Here is a 25,384-nt window from a genome sequence, read left to right as displayed (position 1 = left end):
CAGTGGTACTGGCCATTATGTCACATTAATTGACTCTGTAAAACTTAGTTTGAATTTTTCACTTTTAACTTTTTATTTCAATTGTCCTCGATGCATATTCTTTTTAGATTGTTCAAAACAATTACTTACTAATACTAACGCAGGGACAACTACTATATTCAATGCAAATTGTACATTTGATGTTTTAGAACAATTTAAGATTTGTTAAAGTACGGGCGTACATTTTATCAACAGTAAATACGTACACACGTTATATTTGGACTACTATATTGTTTGCATATAGACTATCCTTTGTTGAAACGTGCATTAGTGTTGTTTGTTTTACTCAAATGCTTCCAATTTGATTTGTTCCAATATAGCCTTTATACATGATGCTTGAGTTGGAGGAGTGTGGAACTTAAAACTACAAGTTCTTTGTAGCATTTACACTAAATTTGACTTATTTGAATGCATCAGCTAGTGAGATTATTTGATGTAAATTGCAAAATAAAACTCTTAATCGAAACTAAAATAATGTCAATGGTGAAATTTGAAACAATGTTTGTATCCTCATTTTGTGGTCGGTAATTTGAAAAAGATGAGTTATGGGTGGGGTGGACTTTCATAGAACAGGAGCTAATATAAAATTTGAAAGGCAATTTAGACATGTGCTACCACAATAATTGTCTTGTGTTCAGTATATGATTACATGTACTGGTGTTATTTTAGTTGCCACTGACACATCTTTTATAGACCTGTATGTACGAGTATTTGAATAAACTTTATAGCAAATCAATTGAAACTATTAGCACAAGTAAGTATACAACAAAGAAAATAACTAAAGAATGAATGCAAATAATGACAATGTTAATGATGGTCATACAGTCATCTTTTTAAAATTAAACTTGCTTTTTGTTACTTTCTAATGATTTTACATAAGAATGTTGTTTTCCAATCTTAAACGTAAATTATTATTTATTTTACATTGTACCGATCAACAGGAAACATAATAATTATATATACATCACGCATGAGATAAGGCATCACGTTTTTGTACTAATATAATATTTGTATGTGGAATTTTGGAGAGATCACGTGATTTAACATTGTAGAGACCAGCATGCTGTTTTGTATTTTTGTATTATTTTTACTGAGTAATATAGAATACACAAAGAAACCATATGCACGGTAGGGTATATTTTCTGGCACAATAACCAATCTTAAACATATACATAGTGTATGTGTTCTAATAATAGACATTCCTTAGGTAAATCATAGGTAACTCTCTATGGTGTAGACTGCGGGCCATCTTATCTAAGATTTCTTCATGTAGATTTTTTTATCAGTACATCAAAAGCAACGGGGTTTCATGATATACGCAAAAGAAATTATCTAGAAAGAAACAAGTTAAATTGCGTATTTTACATTTATTAATCGTGAGATCTTAAAGAGAGAATTTTATTTTAAATAACTTGAAATGAGTTGTAAAATACAAATCATATATAGCACAAACTTTTTTACAGGTGGGGTATGCTTTTGGTCAGAAAATAATTAATTGTTGATAAATTGTTTGTTTTTTTTGTTATCTAAGATTAACAGGCGGTGTAAACAAAGTTAATTTACATTACCACATATTTGTACATGTTAGTATATTCAAGACTGTATTTCTTTCACACATATAATTATGTAGATGCGTATTTGGATCACACGCATATGGTACTAATCGTCTTATCTATATATTTCAGGTTTCGCAGACGACAGGAAAGAGAACGTTACCACACGACTTCCATTGACCACAACACTATAAACGAGATCAAGTCCTCGATGACGGCAACTACCGGAAGTGGTAAACTTGCGCAGGAAATCCACGATGAATTTCTCACATGCAAGATCTGTTTGGAAGGGTACAAGAGTCCAAAATGTTTGGATTGCCTCCATACCTTCTGCGAAGGATGCATCGACAATCACGTAATGTCAGAATGTACTTACAAGAAATACAGCGATTATCGAGAATTTACTTGTCCACTGTGCCGGAAACGAACACAATTGCCGATAGGGGGCGTAAAGAAACTTCCGGATAACTTTCTTGTCTCTAATCTTTCGGAGCTCGTTGTACGACAACGACCGTCAAAGTTTCCATTTTGCGACATCTGTAAACTGGTAAACAGGAAACATCGAGAGGCGGCGTCCAAATGCCTGGATTGTAATAAGTTGCTGTGTAAACCTTGCGTAGAGCTTCACAGGGAAACGAAGGTCACGAAGAATCACAGCATTTTCGACTGCGAGATAGAGAAAGATATAGAATGTAAAGAACACAAAGAGGAGGCGGTTCGATTTTATTGTGAGCCTTGCGAAACATGCATATGTGTACTGTGTACATTTAATGAACACAAAGATCACGAAATAACTTCGTTCACAGATGCTGTTGTAAAATACAAAGAGAATATTCAGACACTATTGGATAACTGTAAATCTAAGATAGATCTGTATGATATACAGTTAGTAACGCTGGGTAAATGCGAATCCCTTATAAAAGCGGCTGAACAACAAATAAGAGATACAGCAATTCAATTTATTGCAGACGTGAGGTCAAGAGAAAAAGAGCTTATAGATGATTTACATCAATTGTATGGCGCGGAATTAATGAAGCATGTTGATCAAAGAAATGAGTTACAAGTAAATCTTGATGCTGTTAAAAGCACATGTAGTCTTACTGAACTGGTTCTGAAGGGTAAAGACATTGAACTTTTGTTGTTGAAAAAGCAGGTTCAAGAAAAACTTACAGCTCTAAATGACATTGAACTTAACTCTCTACCTGAGACAGTAGGTAAACAGGTTTGCTTTATCCCTGGAAATTTAGATCTTGGTACTTTAGAGGATGCTGGAACTCCACGACAAAGTATGAATCGCCAGCTGTCCATGCCTGGTACAATGCGCAAGGGAGGGATGCGATCCGCGTGTGTACAAACTGAAAAAGAAGAGCCACTACCAAAAACGAAGCAAATTGACGAAGAAACACAAACCGAGGCTGAGCAAAAGGAGAAAGATGACGAAGGTTCGGAAGAGTCAGATAGCGTTTTTTCGAATGTAGATGACAAATCAACGGAAACAGAGGCCGTTGAAACGAGTGAAAAAGGCGTGAATACACGTTCGAGAAGTCTAGTCCACTCTGTTCAATCTAGCAGTTCCCAGGATAATCCGTCTGAGGGTCAAAATGGTTTCCAGGATGCACCGTCTTCTCCAGTAGGTCAGCGTCGTCATCGACGCAGACGAGAACGCTCGAGACAAGAGGTATCCGCGCCAATGACAGCTACTATTACTAACGTTGAGCCTCAGGCACCGCCAGTCAGCAGGGCTCCAGTGCTTTCCTATAGTAGTAGCATCGACGATAACTATATGTCCCCAACGGACGGAGGTACATCGGTAACGCCAGGTCAATATAAGTCTTATAGTCAATTTGGTCCTCAAGGTGCAGACTTCTTTTGACTTCTGTAATTTTCATTTATCCCATTATTCTTTCATTTACCTATTATTGTGTCACATTATTTTAGTTTAGTCCCCCCACATTTTCCAGTATATCCCATATATAGATCTACTATTGTCAAACCTATGGTGTTTCCCTTCACCCAAAACACTCAAATATATCTCTATACACCCCAGTGTGCTCTATGGATTACAGTGGTAAATGTTGTCCTTTGTGCTTTGTTTTGTGTTCGTACAGTATTGTCTGTTTTCGCCCAGAAAAGAAAGTCACGTGACAATCCTCACAAATATAAATCCACAATAATACATCTTCCACTCCTCCTTTTCACCACCGGTCAGCATAGCCCACAGTGCATGCTATTTGTACATGTTTCCTAAAAATCTTACAAACATATAACTATATGTTGTTTCCAAAGCTCAAAAAATTATTTATTTTGTTCTAACAATATTAATAGAGCACTTATTTGAGACTATAAATAACTTTATGTATCTATTTTTTAGACTTTCGATCTGGTAAAACTGTCGTGACCTTGGCCTTTGACCTTGTACCTAACCTCCGTCCTGGTGCTACTACTATTGCTTCTTGGACTTGTATCAACGCAATTAACTTGCCTTTGATGACATTAATATTGCTCTTGATGACGTAATATTATGTGCTTTTTACGTCATAAATGGCCTGCTGACCAGTGCATACGTCATTATGTACGTCATGTTTCGTCTGATTCTCATGTGCCTGTTACTAAAATTGCTTGATATATGTGTGAATGGATTTTCTTTAGAATGTGACTGTATGATTTTTCGTAACACGACAGACAGGAAAAAAGGGGCCATGATAAAGATGGGAGTTTGCATAAAATCGATTTGAATGAAAAGGGATTTAAACTACATGAAAATCAATGGGAGGAGAGAGAATATACATAGACATGCATTCCGTACGTTCATTTCTACTATTACGTGGAAACCTGTGGATTTGATTGGCTTTCTGAGAAAGTTCCGCTTCATTTTTAACAAAACTGTCTTTCGTTATTATTTAATCGAATGAATTTTATTCTTATTTTGCAATGCCTAACTGCTTACAGTTTTTGCTTTACCTCAACGCACTTACATTAAATAAGCTGATGTGGATTTGTATTTAATATGCTTACATTTTTTAGACTTATTTTTAGTACTATGGTTCTACTTTAGTACATTTACTTAATCTTTATTTTAGATAAAATGTTTTATTTGGACATTTCATTTCATGATACATGATAGAATTTGTTTTAAGATTTTTTAGAAAAAATGTGGACAAATAGATCTCATACTTCCGTTGCTTAAGTAATTGACGACACCATTTTTACGAAAAATTACAAATCAGATTTCAATATTTGTAATTATTTTAGAAACACTGAAGATTTATTTGTCCACCTTAAAGCAATATTAGGAAATATACGAGTACAAATATATCATAGACCTGTGTATTGAATGTTTTGAATCCAGAGTGAGTGAATACAGTAGAATAAATATATTTTATCATATAATCAAGTGCACGAAATGAAAAAACGCATGAAATTCATAAAATTTGCAATACATTTAACTTTATATAAATTACCTTTTTATCGGCGGCAACCATTTCTTCCATTTACGCTTTATATGATTTATAATGTTCGCCTGATATGTAATTTTTATTAACTTTTAATCTCCCTGTTCGACAAATTTTATATTTTGGTTTTGATACAGTTCATTTACTAATTCTACTAGCCTTTAATAAATATCATACAAATAAAATGCTTCAATAAATATGTCTAAGATAATTAAATATTTTCGTATTTTTATGTAATATTAGATATTTTTAAGTTATTTAAGGTTAGCCTGTGTCAAGTAAGTTTAATTTAAAATATCTGACGTTGTCGCTGGTTTTAAAGGTAAATGTTTAGTAAAATGCATCAAAATTTCTACTTCCAGTCAAAGTGCGTTCTTGAATAAGATACTCAGTCAAACGGATCATAAGAATAAAAAGAGAAAAGGGAAAAAAACAAATTTAGTATTGACCCCCAAATATTTGGGCTATGCAATGAACCTTATTGATATACGGCACATAGTCAGTGGGAAAATATGGAAAAAAAATATTGACCCCAAATATTTGGGGAAAAAGAACTTTTTGATATGAAAGATTTGATAAGTTATTGGACACATTGTATATTCAATGCTTGACCTGGATATTTCAGAAAAGTCCGAGCCCCGATCAACGACCATCGCATACTTCAGCTTCGGTAGTGGACCAAGCTCACCCTAGATACAACAAACCGGGAACGTTTTCAATGTTGCGCATGCCCTGAACACATATCACGTGTCCAAGAAGTGCGCATGTGCTCTGTGTATTATGTGAAGATATTAACTATGAAACTGAACCAAATTAAGTCGCTTACATATAATATCGAAATTAAATGGATGACAAAAGAAAATAAATGGATGCTATAATTTAGAACAGTCACTCAAAAGTTTAATTGGTTAAACTTAATAAAAATGTTTATACAAGAAGTGTGTTAAAGTTAAATTTATAAATGAGTAATGAATAAATCGTGCAATTGAAAAGCCATGGTAACAAAGATGAACTTATATCACGATTATTTTTTGTTAAGAATAAAGTCATTCAGAGACATTTTTTTACATGAGTTAAATATATCAGCTTAAATAAGTCTAATAGCTTGAAGACAGGGTTACTCAACAGGTTTTGTTTACCTAATTAGAGCGAAAATTTTCTCTACACTTAGTGTACTTCAAAACGCTTTTTTATTTGCGTTCCCTTGCAAAATTGGTGTCTATTCTTTATTTTTTTTTAATTTCAGCATTGTTTCATCGCAGTTATGTTTCTAGTTCAGCTTGTATATACGGTTTTATTCTGCATTAGACAATGATATACATTCAAATGCTAGATTTATATGTTCGAAAACTTAATTGTGTTAACATTATCCATGTGGAATCTTAATGACGTAGATCCACAATTCTAATGTCAAATGATGACGTATTAAAACAAGTATTCTTTAGATTTATTCTTGAATTGAAAGAAAATCTAATCAACTTCATTCACAATTTCAAATTTGAACAGATAAATATAGCTCTTGAACGATTCATTTCATTTTACAATACAAATGTATGCACATAATCCGTAATCATTAGGTTATTTTTTAAAGTCATTTATTGTTATATAATAACCACTAGAATTGGAGTTACCATGGGATCATTTGTTTCATGAAATGTTTATGTGTGTTTAAATACAAATCCATTCACTTAAATGCTTATATTTCCTTTATTTTTAGAATTTCATTTCGCAAACCCCGCCCCCTTCTTTTTGCGGTGAATTTTAACACCATTACATAATTAGCATGACACTATTGTATAAAGGCTGGCTTTTCACTGCTTTAATTACTAAGGAAAAGGTTTTGTTATATACATGTATAATAACAACCTTTTATTCAGCTAATCTAAAGACATATTAATTCCGTGCTTCGCTCTATATATGGGGTGTCCTGATTTTATACGAACACCGTTTTTTAACATAAATTTCACAAGACTGGATTACAATGTATGCAAACTACAGTATTTAATTTGTTGTCTTTGAGTTTTGAAAATGTGTAAGTTTGGCTGGAACTTGAGCTGGAGTTTTCTTCAAATGTAGGAACGGAAATGAGGGTTTATACTGCCATTGATAAAATCCTGCCTGCAATCAGTTTTAAGACCAAAACTGAGGCATTGTGCGTTTCAAAGAACATGTCCTAACTTATGACCCCTATGTTATGACTAGCAATACGGATGGGCATTTATACATTGCAAATAAAAGAGTCTGCCACGGTATTTCTTAACTTTTCTCAGGAGAATGAATTTTATAGATTACAGTATTTGACTAAAGATTAAAAAGATCAAGTTGGTCTCATGTCCTAAGACTTAATATACACTAAGGATCATCTATGAAGTGCAGCCCTGGATGTCTGAGTTGTAGAGAATTTATATATTGTAAGCGGCAATGAATTTAAACAGCCAGTGTTTATACTTTAGTGAGTAAAGTTCAAAGTTCATCTTACTTGTTAAGCAATTTATATTTTAGGCATGTTTAGTTATTATGTGACCATATCTGTACCTTATTTCTATCAATAATGTAGACGGCTTGATTTAGATTCATGAAAGCTAGCCTTAATTGAGTATAAGTGCTAATTATGTCCATGATTAAAGAACAATCTGATACAATATGTTTTAACGAACTGTATATTTTAGCGGATAAAAAGGCAAACCATTGAAAGAGATATTATAACAATATATATCATTGCCTATACATAGATTACATACAATTGTCATAGTTTACGTGCATTTATCGTCCGCATACAGGCCTGAAGATTTGCACCACATTTCTTTCTTGAAAAATAAGAAATTTCTTTTTTTTGGTCAAATATTTGTACAGTCAGTAAAGGTTAAGGTATGGTCACACAGAAAAAAATGGCATATTAAAATGAAATTTAAGCAAGGGCGGGTTTTTAGTCGTTATTACGTGATGTATAATGAAAAAGTTAACGGTTATAGATTGACTAATTTGTTTTTTATGACATCAAACTGTCTTGAATTGTGTCTTCTTTTCATATATATGGATACTATCATAATCTCGAATTAAAATAGTAGTGTTATATAGTTATGTAAATATAAAAATATATGATGTGCAATTTATATTGAATGTAATAATTTTAGAGTAGATGTAAATAATATAATTCACATATCTGTATGTTACATTATCAACAACACGTGTGCAATATTTTACATGTTATTGTTAAAGCTATTACATTATATAGAAATTTGTGTATATACCATTTATATATGGGTTGTGCTAACATGCATTAAATCATTTTTTACAAACCCTTAAGTGGCGAACGAAGTTATGCAGACTTGAATGTAGTACGATTTGTAGGTGTTTTTTACACTAAAAAACAACAACAATTATTTAAAATATCGCGTAACATCGGTTGCTATTAAAATGGTTGCAACTGGATCATGTCTGGAAGAAATTTAACAACTTTTAGTTTTAAAACTTTCTGTGACATAGTTCTTGTCGTACTGATATATGAATCTCTTAATGCTAACAACGATTTACTTTTAACCGTACGGACCTTAAGGGGTCTGCTATGGTAGAATTGTTATAGTGCATACGTGTTTATGTCAATATATTACTCCGTTAAAGGGGTCATTTTTTACAATTACTGAGAATATAATAGTTACCGAACTGAACAAATCAAGCAAAACGATCGAAATGATAAGATATTTTAGTTACATTGCGAGATTGCGAGCCAGAAGTAATAAAATTCTTTGATATTAACAAAAAAATGTGTTTTTTTTTTTATCAGAACGTTGCTTCTTTGAACAAACATGTCACGTGAAGAATTTCATTTATTAAAAAACGATTTATTTGTTAAATATTTTTTCCGCTGTTTAGAAACTTTTCGCGCATTATTTTTCGGAATGTATCGGTGTAGAAAGGACACAAAGTACGAATCAAACTGCGGAAAAGTTGAAAATGTGATTGCACTGAAATAGCGTAGCTTATGTTAAGGGTCTACCTTTCTTTTTCTTATTTCAATCTGTAGTTTTTTGCTTGCAAAACATTGCATTTTTTTGTTTTGTTTTCTAGTAAATAAAATGAATGGGGAACGTTTTAAATTCAATTAATATCATGCGGGAAAAGCCTAATAAATAGGATATATTTTGACTCCCGACTGTCGCAATTTGTTTAATTCAATTATAAAGTACGACAGAATACTGTTTTATCTTTTACCATTTTGTATCTAGCAAGCATTTATCACGTTTATCAAAATAAACGGGGATGTAGGAGACGTTGATATCAAAGAACACAAAAGGCTTTCAAAACAAGAAAAGTTATCTTAAACCCGAAAAGTACGTAACAACGTAACACTCAATATAACGTGGTCAAAATATGTCCTAAAAATACAAATAGTATTTAAGATGTCTTGAGAAAACAGAACAAGGTTAGATTTATAGCTTATTATGACAGTATGCCTGTTAAAGTGTATATTAGATACTCGTAAATCATCACAATAAAATGTTTTATCCAAATAGTCACTTGATTTTGTTTTCAATCAGTAAATTAGAAATAAGTAACGATTGTGATAATTTTCTTTGAACATGCAACAAAGTATCACTCGTGCAATTAATAGGCAATCTTTGGTTTAAACATATTTATTTTTTCATCAAGTTACAATTTTCACATCAAACACAAAATTTATACAAAATCATGATAAAGTGGATTGAACTGGAAGCTCAAAGCTTATTGTAATTCTCTCCACTTCTAGCTATACATCGGTACATATTTTGGCGATACAGATGATTTAATAAATTGTTACATCCAAGATATATCAACATTATTATTATTAGGAAAATAAGACAAAATTAGAACAAAACAATCGAAAAAAAAATCGAAAGAAAAACATAAAGAAGTGTAAAGAAGTTTAAATTAGGAATGAAATTCGAGTAAAGAAGAAAATATGAGAAAATTTTAAGATATAAAGAAGTGTGAAGCTATAGAATTGGGCGAACTGCAGAATGACACATTCATAAAGATGATGGATCTTTTCAGATCAGTCAAAACGTTTAGACTTTTCAATATAAGTGTGAACAGCTTTGAATATACTTTCATTCTCTCCAACTGATAAAGATGTGTTTCCTGAAATAATGGTTTTAAGAGAAACAATACAATAAGTATTGATAACATTTATCAAGGAAGGTCTGATATTATCATACTGCCTACAATGCAAGAAGAAGTGAGATGCTGTTTCACGTAATCCACAGGTACAAAGAGGTGATAGGCAATCTTTCCACGGGATATAATAAATCATATTGTCTATATATGCTACCAAATGTATCAAAGACAACACTTGTATTGTATGCAGTATTTTGAATAAAATGTATATTTTTCAATTCTTCTTTCTAGAAATCTAAATATTTACTAAATGCGACTGAATATTTTAACATTATCAAATTTTGTAATCTTTTTTTAAAATTTAGATTTTGAAAAAAGGATAACTTCAGTTTGATAGCGGTCTACAAAACGTTTGATATTTTTGATACGAAATTTGTTTTTAAGCAGGCTTGAATGACACTAAAAACCGCATTTGTTTTGATTTCCCTGGAGTTTGATATACAACGTTTCAACTGCAAAGTGTACAAAGATCATTAAAAACACACACGTGGGCTACTAAAAATGTGGTGACTTCGAAAAAGTGACGGGATAATTCATTTGCACCCTATCATTTAACTTTGATTTTCAATCCAATTCTTTATTTTTAAGCACGAATAATTGCATATTTAAGAGATTTTTTCCTCTGTTAGAAATCAGAAAAAAACTCCGCGACTATTTTCCTGGAATCTCATAAGGAAAAAAATACAGCATTACAAATTATCATTTCGTGAAACAGTTCATATCCAGTGTTATATAAGCATATATACGCACAACATTAACAATAAATAATTTGCATTTAAACTTATTTTATAAGTTACAATCTGTCTTATCTTTAAAACAAAACTTCATTGCATGCTAGTTGTTTAACACAGGTGTCTTATAATATCAACAATACAGTATATCTATTTAAATTAGTATTGTCAAATTGTAAATAAAACCCATTCTGCCCATATCGATTATCTATACAACAAAAATACGACAAATTATTCTTACGCACACCGAGTCATCGTGTACCGTGCTGTAATCGATAAAGAAAACCGATATAACATGTATACAAGGTTGTGACATTTAAATACATTGCATAGTTTGTTCAACAGGTTAAACAAGTGATTCTTTTGGATTATTTCAGTAAGTATTGTATTTAACAAAACACCATTCTAGTATGTTTATCATGACATTTCGATTTAAACATGTATTATCAGATTATATGAATTGCATTCACGCGTAATAGATACACTTGGTAAATTGCTGTATAAATGGTACTTTTATGTTGTGAAACAGTTGTATTCAATACAAGCGTATATGTCAAGTAAATATGCCACACGGATGACATATTCGACCATAATAGCAAGCGCATGCAACATTTTAATAATACCATAGGGAAATCTGTCTTTATTTTATTAATACACTTACTGTACATGTACAAGCTACAAGTGCACAAAAAGGAACTTGTCACATGTAGGGGACATCGAATTATTACTTTTTCACTGAGCGGTATTTTAAAATTTAAGCAAGCATCGTATATAGACATATTTTTATTTCAATCATGTAAGGCTTATATGCCAACGATGACATGATAATACCATAATACAAGACAACGAACAGTGCACATACATAAATATGGATTATTTTACATACAGCATGGAAGGTCATAACGACAAACTCTTCAAGTATAAATACTAGTACTTTAACCTACATAATATATATATGTATAGTATCATTTGATATAAATGTTATCGAAAACATATATTTGATAAATGTTTAAAGTTTAAACCTATATGAAATTTTATAATACTGCACGTTTGTAACGTTATTTTTCATTGGATAATCGTGACGTTTATGTATAGGTTAGAGTGCATATTGGGTGTTCTTCGTAAATAAGAAAGCTAATAAGGAACAGATTTTATATAAACTGGACGTTTAAAATTATAAAACGCAAGTGGGCGGAGCACTAGATAGTTTTATATACACGGCTGTAGTCGATTCGTGAAGAAATCTCAATTTTTTCTCTAGCGGCTCGGTTATATTTACAAATAGCCGTTTATATAGGGCCATATAACCTGTCAACAATCTTTATAACTAATAATATATATTCATCAAATAATATGTTACATATATACATGTACTGGATATATCCACGATTCTTGCCACATTTTAAGACAAGAAACATAGAATATAATTGATGCATATTTAATTCATTTGTAATGGTAATAACATAAACATATCGGCCTTACCGAAAAAAAAACTGCAAGACCGATAAATATGTTATAAATTAACAATCATGTTCAAAATGACTTGTTATCATTAAAATGTTCGTTTTACATAAACGTTTATATAAAACAAAATGAGCACATCGCATACAATGGAATAAATGTGCATACCACACAATGTATTTTTAACAACAGCTCTTTCGCCATAGAGACAAAAGAAAATTTATGAAGTAACGTTATTCAAAGTTACCCTAGAATATACCAATCATCTTTTGAAAAATATATATCACTTTAATGGTATGCATAGTTTATAGAAAAAAAGACATTTTAGTTATCAGTATAGATAGACACTGTGTTAACATTAATGACTACATGATATTGTTTCTACTAATGGTATTCACAAAAATAATTCTTATCTTAACAAATAATTAAATGAATATCTTAGTTTAAAAGCTTTTTCAACAAATATTCCTAGGTTTCTTATCACTTTTTTATTTTCTGAATTTAATAATTCTATTGATTTATACATATTTGGTCTGTTCCAAAACTTCTTGTGTATATAAGTGTTTCTTAATTCTGTATATAATAAGCATTCAATAACAAAATGATACTCGTCTTCAATAGTATTTCATATTGAACATTTTCTATCGTTTAAGGGTATTCTGGTTGGTTTTTGTCACCTACCAGCTTCTACTTGTAGTCTATGAGAGAACACTCTCAAACGTGTTAAGGACTGAACAAATGTATTTGCAGTAAAACAATCAAGATATGGTTGGTATCTAAAGGAAGAAATATTTCTATAAAACAAAGCTCTACTAGAATTTGATAATCTTGAGTTCCAGTTCTGTATAAATTGGTCATTTAATTTCAAGGACAAAAATATCTTATCATCACCTACACCTTGATATAACCATGCATCAACAAATTCTAGTGAACATAACAAATCTTTTAACAAGGAACACCAATTTCGCCTATTTTCATACTGTTCAAAATCATCTTTTAACAAAGAGTAAATAATGAAGACATATACTTGTTTGTTCCCAAATGTAATATTTTTAACCAATATTTAATAATATTTAAAAAGATGCACAGTTTTAAAGGATACACGACCTAATTCCCCACAAATAAAGTCAAATTTGTTTAAATATTCATTAAGCGTAAATACTGCTTTTTGAGCTTGGCCTGCTATAGTATTGTGGTCGGTACTTAATGAACCTCCACTTGTGAAAACAACGCCTAAATAACAAAAATTGTTCACAATCTGAATAGACTGTCCATTGTATAAAAATTCTAAATTTCGTGGTATTGTTCCCTCTTTTTTAAAAATCATAATTTTTGTTTTAGAAACATTGACCTTCATTTTCCACAGCTCATAATACTTGCGTAATAAATCAATACTTTTTTGGAGTTCTTAATATAACAATATCGTCTGCGTATAGTAATAAAAATATTTTAAACATGTTTACATCTAACGGGGTCATATAACCATGAATGAAAATTCTTCAAGGTCATTTATGAACGTGGAAAATAAGATATATATGTGTTTTTACAAACTATGCCCATCCAAGTGTATAAATGAGTGAGCAGGTGAAAGTCAAAATAAGTTTTCATTTTGCCATAATTCCTTTTAATAAAAACATTTTTTCCCACATTAACAATAAACAACGCATGGATCCAAACTATTCTTTCTTAAATATCCATTAGAATTTACCACTAACGTACATTTCATAAAAAGAGTTGGGCAGTCTTTTTTTTTTAACTTTCAGGCAGATTTTAAAGTTTGTCAAAAACATTTTCCAATATGAACTGTTGGTCAATCACCATTATAACTGTCATTCTTTAGCTCGACTATACGAAATATATGGAGAGCTGTAATACTCGCACCGGCGTCGGCGTCCGCGTCCAGATTTCAGAGTTAATTAAAAAAATAAAAAATTTCAAAAACCAACAATTTTTCACCAAAATTAGGTGTTAGGGCACGTGTTAACATGGAAAAACTAGTTTTTGGGTAATTCCAAGGTTTTTCATCATTTTTTGTTAACCTTTTCCCTTATATAAGCGTGTTTCGACGGCTTTTTGCCCCCCCCCTTTTTGAGGCCTCAAACAGTGAAAAATGCCCTATTTAGGCCCCAAACACTGTTTTTCGTTTGAGAAATGTTGTTAAAAAAGTGACCACTTTTTCGGCGCCGTCCCCCATCCAAATGTTACATCAGGGGGTTGCCAGAAGGGGAATGTGCCCCTTTCTGTTTGGGAGTTTGAAGGGGGGCGGAGTCCCCCTCATCGCCAAGAATATTTTGGACTTGTGACAGGCTAAAAATGGCCTCAGGGTAATAATTAACCGACGCTGAAAAGCCTTGTACTCTATCTCAATTCATTGAGAAGTTACAGCACTTTGAAATCAGTTTTGATAGAAAAAACAATGCAAAGTAGTGATTTTTGGCAATTTTGAGACGTCCCCCGTTGCCATGGTAACAGGAAATTTACGATTGAGCATGCTGTTCTAGTCAACATTTGTGCCAAGATTCATCAGTATTAAAGCATTTTTCATAGTTTCATAGCAGTTTGCACTTGTTACAGGAGGCTTTTCAATGAAAACGGCCATTTTTGCAATATGCTCATGGGGTAAAAGGTTAAAGTTTTGGTGCAGTCAAATATTTTTCAAAATAACTTTTTCATTAAGGTATCAACTTCAAACTTCAAATATATGGTTAAAGTTTTGGTGCAGTCAAATATTTTTCAAAATAACTTTTTCATTAAGGTATCAACTTCAAACTTCAAATATATGTTTCTTATCATCAACCACATCTTATGTGACAAGGTTCATAATTTTAGCACCAATATTACCTGTTTCAGGGCAAAGAGGGTACCGTTTTAGTACATTTCGCAAAGAGGGTACCGACATGAATATGCATCGTGTAATTGTCATCGTTGTGTAACAAGAGAAAATTCACTGACACGCCGTTAAATCGAGTACACTGCCATATTCTTTTACCTACAGTATGTGTAGGCAATCCGAATCTTAGACATTTCGAATAACATCATTTACTGTCTGTTATTCAACAATAACAATTCCTTATGTTTCCTTTATAGTGGCTGATTTGCGCCATTCCTGTTTTCGCCCCGCGGGTCAGTCAAGCGAAAAGTCGAGTCGATTAAAAAGTTAAAACGGCGGGGTCGCGGGACGAAAACACGCTTATTAGCGAGGGCGCGGGCGAAGTTAAATAAAACTTCCCCTGCGGGTGCGCGGATCGAGATTTAAGAAATAAAACGGCGGGGCGCGGAGCAAAAACATGCTTATTAGCGGGGGAGTTAATAAGCGTGTTTTTTTAAATTGTTAATTATCGACTTTTCGCTTGTTGGGGTCGCGGGACGAAAACACGCTAATTAGCGGGGGCGCGCGGCGAAGTTCAAACTTCGCCACGCGGCTCCGCTTATCAGCGTGTTTTCGTCCCGCGGCCAACTTCACCGCGCTTCCGCTCATTAGCGTGTTTTCGTCCCGCGACCCCGCCGTTTTATTTCTTTAATCTCGCTCCGCGCCCCCGCGGGACGAAGTTTTATTTATCAAACTTTTCCCCGCACCCTCGCTAATCAGGGTGTTTTGCGCTCCGCGCCCCACCATTTTAACTTGCTTATTCTCGACTTTTCGCTTGGCGGGGTCGCGGGACGAAAACACGCTAATTAGCGGAAGTTCGTTTGGCGGGGTCGCGGGACGAAACACGCTAATTAGCGGGGGCGCGCGGCGAAGTTTTATTTATTAAACTTCGCCCCGCGCCCCCGCTAATTAGCGTGTTTTCGTCCCGCGACCCCGCCGTTTTATTTCTTAAATCTCGCTCCGCGCCCCCGCGGGACGAAGTTTTATTTATTAAACTTCGCCCCGCGCCCTCGCTAATTAGCGTGTTTTCGCTGCGCGCCCCCGCCATTTTAACTTGTTTATTTTCGACTTTTCGCTTGGCGGGGTCGCGGGGCGAAAACACGAATGGCACAAATCAGCCACCATATTCCTTGGTTTATATATGTTTGAAAAACAACCAGACTTAAGTATAAGGAATTGTATATATATGTGTGTTTTGAATGGTCCAGAAGTAATTGAATGTCAAGTTGTTCAGACTTTAAAACTTTAATTGAAGTATTTAATATTTTCAAATGAACATATCTGTAGTTACTGTACAACATTTGAATAATGTTGTGCAATAACCAAGTTAAATTTTTCATGTTGATGTTGAGTTTTTATCAAATCAGTATTTAATGTCACGATTTTCAAGAAAACAAGAGTAAGCAGTGTGACAATAAGTACTGTGATTTTAGATTATGATATTTAAATGTACAGCGAACGACAATACAAATTTACAGAAAATTAAGCTTTTTATAAGGTGATTCTGAGTGCCTACACTTACTGTAGCGTATGTTTACATGTCAAAATACAGATTGTCACGTAATTAATGTCAAGGACGAATTTTGAACACCGCTATATATACTTTTAAAAAAAATGGACAAAAATTGATGATTTTAATTAAAGGTCAGGTGACTACCTGCCCAAAAATCAAAGGGGCACAAATGCAAAACCAAAGTGTCAGAAGCCCATTCTTAACATTTTACTAAAATTATGTGTACGTTAATGGAAGACAAGGGCAACCACTCTCATAGGAATGTGTCTATAATTAATCAGAGTTTGCTTCTCGTCTGATATAACATATCACGTGTATTGTTCCATACATTGCTTGATTTTATAATATGATGAATGAAACATTTTAAGCGTTTTTGAGTTGTTTTAAAATAATATTCTTGAAATGTTCTTACTTACCGCTGTTATGTTTTGGATACACCCACACATTTTCGGTGTATAATGTTATGCTAATATTCATCCGTTCGTCCGTTAGGAATTTCGTCTCCTCTCTGTAGATTATGAACCGATGGATGGAAACTGAAATTGGCAGAAATGTTAACCATAATGAGGTGAATTACAGAGCGCAGGTTGTTGGCTTCATCGAGTTAATGTCACGGTTATAATGATGGGGTTTCAAAATTGCGTGTGCACTCTGTATCTTTGGACCGATGAAATGTTATTAAAACTATTCGACAGAAGAAATATAAATGATAATGAGACAGAACGCAGGGTATTCACCAAGTTCAGTAACGCAGGGTACTCACCAAGTTTATTAACGCAGGGTATTCACCAAGTTTAATAACACAGGGTACTCACCAAGTTTAATAACGCAGGGTACTCACCAAGTTTAAAAACGCAGGGTACTCACCAAGTTTAAGACTTATATTGGAAAACATATTTAACTCTCTCTGAATCTAAAAGAGTTTAGAATAGACATTTGGCATGTGACATTGTCTTGTTGGGTCTCTGTAATAACGCACATCTGGATCAGCGGAAATTCACATTATATGTTTTACCGATGCTAAATTTTGAGATCCATATTTTGTTCAACCCCACCCCCTCTCAGTGTTAGATACTAGGCATGTAGCTTTGTCTTTGTATGTATAAATATACAAATATGAATTTAGCAAATTCGCCTCGGGAGTTTCATAATACGGTGATGATAATTAAGGTACACATTTCGTGACTGATTCTCTTTATTTTTGATTATTCGGAACTTATGATATAACCTTGCCATAACAAAATATTGTTTCTCCAACATAAACTCTATAATTGAAAAAAAGAAGAAAAATAAAAAACAGGAGTTTCATGTTTGATAGAATTTTAAAATCTATATGTACTCTTATATCTCAACTCGAAACGAAAACGCAGTTAATTGACGGATGGAAATATTAAATTTTTAATTATCCCATTATTCAGTTTGGGTTTCTAAGTGCTCGCACTTTGTCAATGTGAATGCACGTGTAAAATATGCAGCAATATTCTACAAAATCGTAATATGATATTCTCATATCTCGGCGATTAACTTTTATGCAACATTAAACTATACCTAATAAAGATATTTTAATGTATACATATAAAACAGTTTCAGGACTATAACTTCGGAAATAATTGATCTGTCCTGTTTATAGTGTAACTATATCATTGCCATCGTAAATAATGGATGTAAAAACAACTCAAATATACACCTGATAAACTTATCAAATTTAAAACATGTGTCAATGCACCGTACATCTTTAAAGTATCAAGGCCCTGAATTCGACGTTTAAAGTGCATCGGTCTATAATGGAAGCTCTGATATACTAGAAATATTTATATTGATAGTACGTGAAATCAAACCCCCAAAGGTTTACATTGTATATATAGATGTTGTTGGTAAGTGTTAAATACATGATCCAATATGACATATAAATATATTGCAGATAATAAAATGTTCTGGAACAAAATATTATTATTCATCCCATAAAAGTGCATCCTAAATCACTTGAGAACCCTAACAGCGTTTCGTTCTCCCGAAATATCCAAATGATACATTTTTATCGTTTTTTGTGTCGCCTCTACGGAGTAGTGGCGGCATAAAGGGATCACTTCTCCGTCGTCTGTCTGTACGTCTGTCTGACCGTCCGTCACAAAACTTGTCCGCACTACTCCTCATAAACTGCTGGTTCAATTTCATCCAAACGTTACAGTAATGATAAGTACCAGGACTTGTTGTACTTATCATCGGCTTTTTATGGTTCAATAAATTTTATTGCAGTTATGGCCGTTTAATTATTTTTTCTGTTTTTTAAAGTTTATCCGCACTACTCATGTTATACCATTTTCAATTTCAATGGAATTTACAGGATTAATTGATAGCTCAAGTATTTGCGCATATTACACGTTTTTTTGCTTGAATTTTTTTTGTTAGACTTATTGCCCTCGAATGAAAAGGGTGTTCATAAAAGTTTGTCAGGACAACTCCTCTTATAACATTAATGCAATTGCTATGAAACGCTACAGGATTGATTGGTAGTCCATGTACTAGTGCATGACACTGTACAAGGTTTTCGCTTGAACGATTTTCAGCTGAGTTATTGCCCTTGAATAAAAATGTGTTTTGCCCTGTTGATGATTTTTGGGTCTCCTGCTACACAGTAGCTGCAGCATGCGATTTGGCAGGGCGACTCATATCATCACTGATGGTCCTTGCTATCAATATTTGGCTTGGAAAATGTATCTATAGTAGACCAATCCACTTTAAATGTACTCTTCCTTGAAAATGAAATATCATCAACACAAACTCGTATTACATATGTTTATGTACACATAGTAAACAGAAAATTTATGGACGAATTTTGCATGCATTAATCTTCTCAATCAAAGCATTTTGAAGATAATTTTATAATGTCAAAATCATTAGTTTAGCTACATTAAATGAAATACCTGTACATTATATCTTTCAAAGAAACGTATTCATTTGTGACTGCCTGCATGACAAAATGTGGCGTAAATATGGTAATTATAAAGTATGCTCTTAGTTTATGAACCCATTTAACAAAGTTTCAAACATTTACACTTTAGGTGTATGTTCATTATGTTCACTTGACGAAAGTTTACTACATTATCATCCTAATTTAATACTGGCTCTTTCTCATGTTGGTGAATTGTTCAAAAGAGAGCCCTCTATCAAAACAAAGCTGAAAAAAGGTAAACACAGTTCCTAAGAATATGCGTTTATAAAGATTTTGCTTGTTTTTCAAAAATCGAAGAATGCTTTGCCACATAGAACATTTTTCTTATCATTTTGAATGAAGTTACCTTAAATCAACTTGTTTATTTTTTTACATGTAGACATATCTGTAGTTATTTCTTCACCATAAAGTAAATGTCTGCCCACTTCATCGTGGAACATGATCCCAAACCTCCCCTTTAGTTCAACACAAAATAATTTTAAGAAGCTTGGTTAAAAATAAAAAACTAACATTTATTCAAATGTGATCGAGCCATCGACAATGTGAATGAGTCCTCGCAAATGTGAGGGACCCAACATTGCCGTTCAATAAATGATAGCGTACAATTATGGCGATTAATATATATGGATAGACTAAATAGGAACCACTGAAATGATTGGGATAGAGTCGACATCATTCCACAATATCGGCCCTTAATGAATGATCGTGTTGGCTTCATTACATATGCGAGGGCTCTTTCAGAATACCAATGACGCCAGTACCTTGTCGATGTCTCGAGTTTTGTGTTGAGTCAAAGAAGGGGGGGGGGGGGGTTAAGGGGTGTTACGGCAAAATAAACATGATACTGAATTAACTTCATCAATTTCTTACGCTGTAATTAATTGTTAACCACTTGCCCCTCACCGCTGTGGGTTCGAATCCCGACAGGTACTTTGGATTCTTTCATGTGAGGAAGCTATCCAGCTAGCTTACGGAACCTCGGTGGTTCTACTCAGGTGCCCGTTCGTGCCTGAAATAATGCACGGAAGGGCACCTGAGGTCTTCCTCCACCAGTAAAGCTGGAACGTCGCGATATGACCTATGTCATGTGACGTATAACCCAAAACAAACTAACAAAAATAATTGTTAAAAGGCCAATATGCCTGAGAAATGGTTTTATTTTTTTTTATTTCTTAAAATGTTTATCTTTTTTGTGTTCTGTTTTAGTTTCAGAAAGTTACTCAAGTGCCAGTAACTTGACCCATCATATGCTTCTGTTGCTTTCAGGCAATAAGTACAATTATAGTTATTTAGTAATTTAGTTATTTATTTTTGGAAACACAAATACTTCTTTGTTTGAACTTTGCAGCTGTTATGACAAAGCTACATCATTGCTTCTTTCGTCAGGGAACAAGCATCTAACATACTCTTTAACCGATATTTAACGTTATAAAACTCTTGTTTGCTTTTTATTCGTTTTCGAGGCAAAATGTGCTTTTATTTCAGTGGCTTGAAGTTTTTACTTAATTGCTTATTAATTATTTGTGTCTTTTGTCCAATTTAAATGAATTTGATATGTTTACAAAAGAAGTCGATTAATGATAAATCTCCTAAAGTATTCAGTATCAGTTCCGATCAAACAAAGCAAATAATGATAATAATACGATGAGAGATACATTATCCTGTAACTTGTAAACATAATCATGGGCAACCTCGTAGCATCACGTGTGATACCATTTACACTTTATATGCTTCTATGTAGAACATATGCCATATACGTATGTTAATTTCTTGAAAGTATAGTTACTATCAACCACCATCATCATCATCATTATTATTATAATAAAAAATGAGTTTTAATACATTTTGTAGCTGGAAAAAAGGTGATCTCTCGGAAGCACGTTTTTCTTCGGAAACCGACACTAGCCTAAGTACAGATCACAGAATATTAAAAGGTTACATGTCAGTCGTGCTAAATGTTAGCAATATACTATAAACGCGTCAATGAAAAAAATGGCTCTTTTTTTTTACTTCAAACGGTCTTTATTTTTGGTATGTGATAGGAGGAATATTAAAATAGTATAGTTCATTACTGAATTTATTGAACTCGTAGAATATATGTAATAATATGTTCGCCAGAGGCTCGCAGAATATAATTTTAGTCAACTTGTTCAATATTTTCAGTATTAAACATACATTCATTCAATACCCTCTTTATATACCTGCAAGCTTTTTCGCAAAGGATGCTTGTTTTGGAGGTATTGTCATGACTCGTTTGACGGTATTGGCATGGGCAATAGCTAACAGTTAAATTTTCGTTGATGGTCATAAACTTTCATAATATCTAATAATACATTGAAACCTACCTTCTTAAATTATTTTAAGTCAAAGGTCAAGGTCACAGAGATTATTCAAGTTAAGCATTATGCATTCACCGAGGAACATGAATAATTGAATGTAGATGCATCTTGAGGTCATAATAAATCAATGTCATCTAAAGATTGGAAAAAGAAATAAAAACATGATATTTAAAGCTGTATTGATATGATGTTTATAATGTACATATTTATGTTGTCTTAATGTTGATTGTGATTGTATATTATGTTATTTTTGTATATACTGAGGCCCGCATGGAAGATCAGGAAACTGAATGTGTAAGCCTCATTAAATAAAGACGTAACTTACTTTACTACTTTACTTGACTTGACTTGACTTGACTTGACTTGACTTGACTTGACTTGACTTTACTTTTCTTTACTTTACTTTACTTTACTTTACTTTACTTATCTTTACTTTACTTTACTTTACTTACTATGGCGCCAGATAAGCCAAGTGCCGTTTACAAAGTGTAAATTGCTTTCTTTGTTAAACTTTTAACCGTACTCTCAAAATTTTCATGAAAATTGAAACTGGAGATGTGCTTCTTTAATCATCGTGCATTGACTTCGGAAGTTCAAACAGTGTACATACCTGACACATTTTAGATATAAAGGTAAAATATCACTAGGATGCGTAACAACATAGCAACTATTAAATCAAAATGCATTGGCTGAGGAACGTCACATTTGTATGTAGATACGAAGATAATGATAATAATAATGAAAATAATAATAATAAAAAAGAATATTTCTATATTTCAGAAAAATTTGGATAAAATATGTCTAGTGACAATAAGAAACCGGTAGTTTACATTTCCCGGACAGATTCATTCAGCGCATGTCATCGTCTTCATTCTAAAGAACTCTCGGCCGAAGAAAATCAGAAAATATTTGGTAAATGTAATAATCCAAACGGACATGGTCATAACTATAAAGTCGAAGTGACTCTTCGTGGTCCTGTTGACCCTGTGACCGGAATGGTGCTTAATCTTACCGATCTTAAAGCTTACATGGAAAAAGCCTTTATGTCAACACTTGATCATAAAAATTTGGATTTAGACGTGGACCACTTTAAAGATAAAGTCAGTACAGCAGAGAATATTGCAGTGTATATTTGGGAGAGAATGGCTGAACAACTTCAACCTGGACTTTTATATGAGGTCAAAGTGCATGAAACTGAAAAGAATATCACTATTTATAGAGGCGAGCAGACGACATGACGGGCCGGAAGTGAACATTTAATGCATGTTTCATTCATGTTTTTTTCCAGACGCAAAGACAGGTCAATGATTTTACCCATCTAGTCAAATTATATTTTCTTAGATGTCAAGTCTTGTTCAAAATAAAAGTTGCCATGACAAAAGAGTTTTTGCCTTCAAACGATAATTAATCTTCATATAACAGTTCTGTGTGTGTGTTTTGTTTACTTTTCATTAAAGCGCCAATGATTGTTTTTTTTATGTCAGAGACAACCGGAAACATGACATTTTGTAAATACACGATGATAAGCACGCCGTTCCCTTCGCCAAGCAAACATGTGTGGTAGAATGGGTAAAATACCTCGAGTGCAATTGCTCGATCTATAAATGGTACGTGTTTTGACATTAGTAAAACTTGCTATGATCACCATAACGAGTATTCTTGCATATCAGACTGGCGTTTCCGTTAGTTTTACACATGCCGGAAATTTCATCTGGCATGGGGGGTTCCAGATGAGTCGCGTGCTGTACAATGGCACGATAAAGATGACGTCATTTTACCGCTATGAATGATTTTGTAATTAATACGCTGTTGAATGAAAGTAGTTACGGTTGTAATGATATAAATTTTCATTGAAAATAAGTAATAGAAAGAGCACCGAAACACGAAGCTATCTGATTTGTACGAGGGGGCGTAGCCCCCGAGTATTAATCAGATTACCGAGTGTTTTGGTGTTCTTTCTCTTTTGTATCATAGTCAAAGATAAAAGCACGTTCCCTGTTGTCACAATATGAAACCCCGGCAAAAATGAACCAATGAACGGACATCTGAATATGACATTTCTGTCGCTTTCCCTTTCTCTGCCGTCACAATATGTAAACCCCAGCAAAAATGAGCCAATCAATGGGCACGCTCTGGAGTGCGGGTAACTAATACCCGCACTCCAGTTAACGCACTGTGCATGTATATGTATACGATTTAACCCGGACACATTTTCAACAGAAAGGTCTCCAAACTATGATACAAAGATATAATAGAATAATATAATAAAATATGACAGATATTATTAATATTGCGCGACAAGATACACTCATAATTAATATCTATGTCCAAAACATTTTAAATGCTTGACATGATACACATTTAATCAGTACAATTTTTACAGCATAGTTATACAGGAGTTGTCTTGTCTGCAATAGAATTGGATTATTGTTAAGTCTTTTAAAGAACTGAAAGCTACTTGGTTTTTTTACTTGAAGCGGAAACTTTTAAATAAAATTTTAAAGACCCTGGTAAAAGTAATTCAGTCGTGTTAATTTTCAAACGGATTGTGTTACAGGACGTCAGAGACTGGCAACTCCATATATATCATTGTAGACATCAGACAGACGAAATATGTCTCACTGCCGGCGGATAATATGTTTTCGAACTTGCAAAGTCGAGGCCTGATACCCATATGCTTACGGATACTGTACTGATCGGCCGGATCTAATTAAATGTGATCATTAATTCGAACCCATACTTACCAAAATAAAGTAGTGCGGAGAAATCATAAAACTCACAGTGTATATGCAAGCATGTTTCGTTTTGAACAATTGCGGGGATAGTATACAGTTTTCAAGACAGAATTCAACATTAAAAAAAACACTTATTTACTTGTAACAAAAATGATGCAGCAATCCTGGCTCAATTTTATACATGTACTTGTAACCCAATATTAAATTATTTATGACAGTTTATGCACTGATAAAATGACTTCAAATACCATAACATTGTTCACCATCACAAGATAAACGTAACGGAATCATTCCCCCAAAGTGGGTCTATGGACCTTTAAAGTAAATAAATATAATTGAGCCGCGTCACGACAAAACCAACATAGTGCGTTTGCGACCAGCATGGATCCAGACCAGCCTGCGCATCCGTGCAGTCTGATCAGGATCCATGCTGTTCGCTTACCAACTCTATTACAAGTAAGAAACTGATAGCGAACAGCATGGATCCTGATCAGACGCGGCTTATACATGTTAACATTTTCTTAAGACACCCCCATACTTATTATTCTTGATGGCTATTGATTTATTACATAGATAATACATGTT

The 25,384-nt window shown here is 33.4% G+C and overlaps 2 protein-coding genes across 12 annotated transcripts in view; both read left to right on the top strand.

Moving 5' to 3' along the window:
- The window catches only part of LOC132730224 (E3 ubiquitin-protein ligase TRIM56-like), a 40,248-nt gene extending 30,687 nt beyond the window's left edge, over positions 1-9,561 (top strand). For 4 of the 11 annotated variants that reach the window (XM_060716092.1, XM_060716095.1, XM_060716096.1 and 1 more), the window contains 2 exons: positions 1,725-3,448; positions 5,670-9,561. In XM_060716092.1, coding sequence (XP_060572075.1) covers positions 1,725-3,448; positions 5,670-5,737 — 1,792 coding nt within the window. In that variant the 3' untranslated portion in view covers positions 5,738-9,561. Of the gene's footprint in view, positions 1-1,724; positions 4,395-5,406; positions 5,478-5,669 lie in introns of those variants that run through there. The other 7 variants (XR_009625732.1, XR_009625733.1, XM_060716093.1 and 4 more) reach the window with 7 other exon arrangements.
- A 1,645-nt stretch (positions 9,562-11,206) lies between these two features.
- Positions 11,207-23,533, top strand: LOC132730226 (6-pyruvoyl tetrahydrobiopterin synthase-like). Its single transcript, XM_060716102.1, has 2 exons — positions 11,207-11,305; positions 22,845-23,533. Exon 2 carries the CDS (start codon positions 22,862-22,864, stop codon positions 23,300-23,302), a length of 441 nt encoding a protein of 146 aa, XP_060572085.1. The 5' UTR covers positions 11,207-11,305; positions 22,845-22,861; the 3' UTR covers positions 23,303-23,533.
- The last annotated feature ends 1,851 nt before the right edge of the window (positions 23,534-25,384 follow it).

The sequence above is a fragment of the Ruditapes philippinarum genome, unplaced genomic scaffold, assembly GCF_026571515.1.
Source record: "Ruditapes philippinarum isolate M1 unplaced genomic scaffold, ASM2657151v2 ctg3469_1_1_1_1, whole genome shotgun sequence".
NCBI classification, from domain to species: Eukaryota; Metazoa; Mollusca; class Bivalvia; order Venerida; family Veneridae; genus Ruditapes; species Ruditapes philippinarum.
This window is presented reverse-complemented; position numbering and strand designations above follow the sequence as displayed.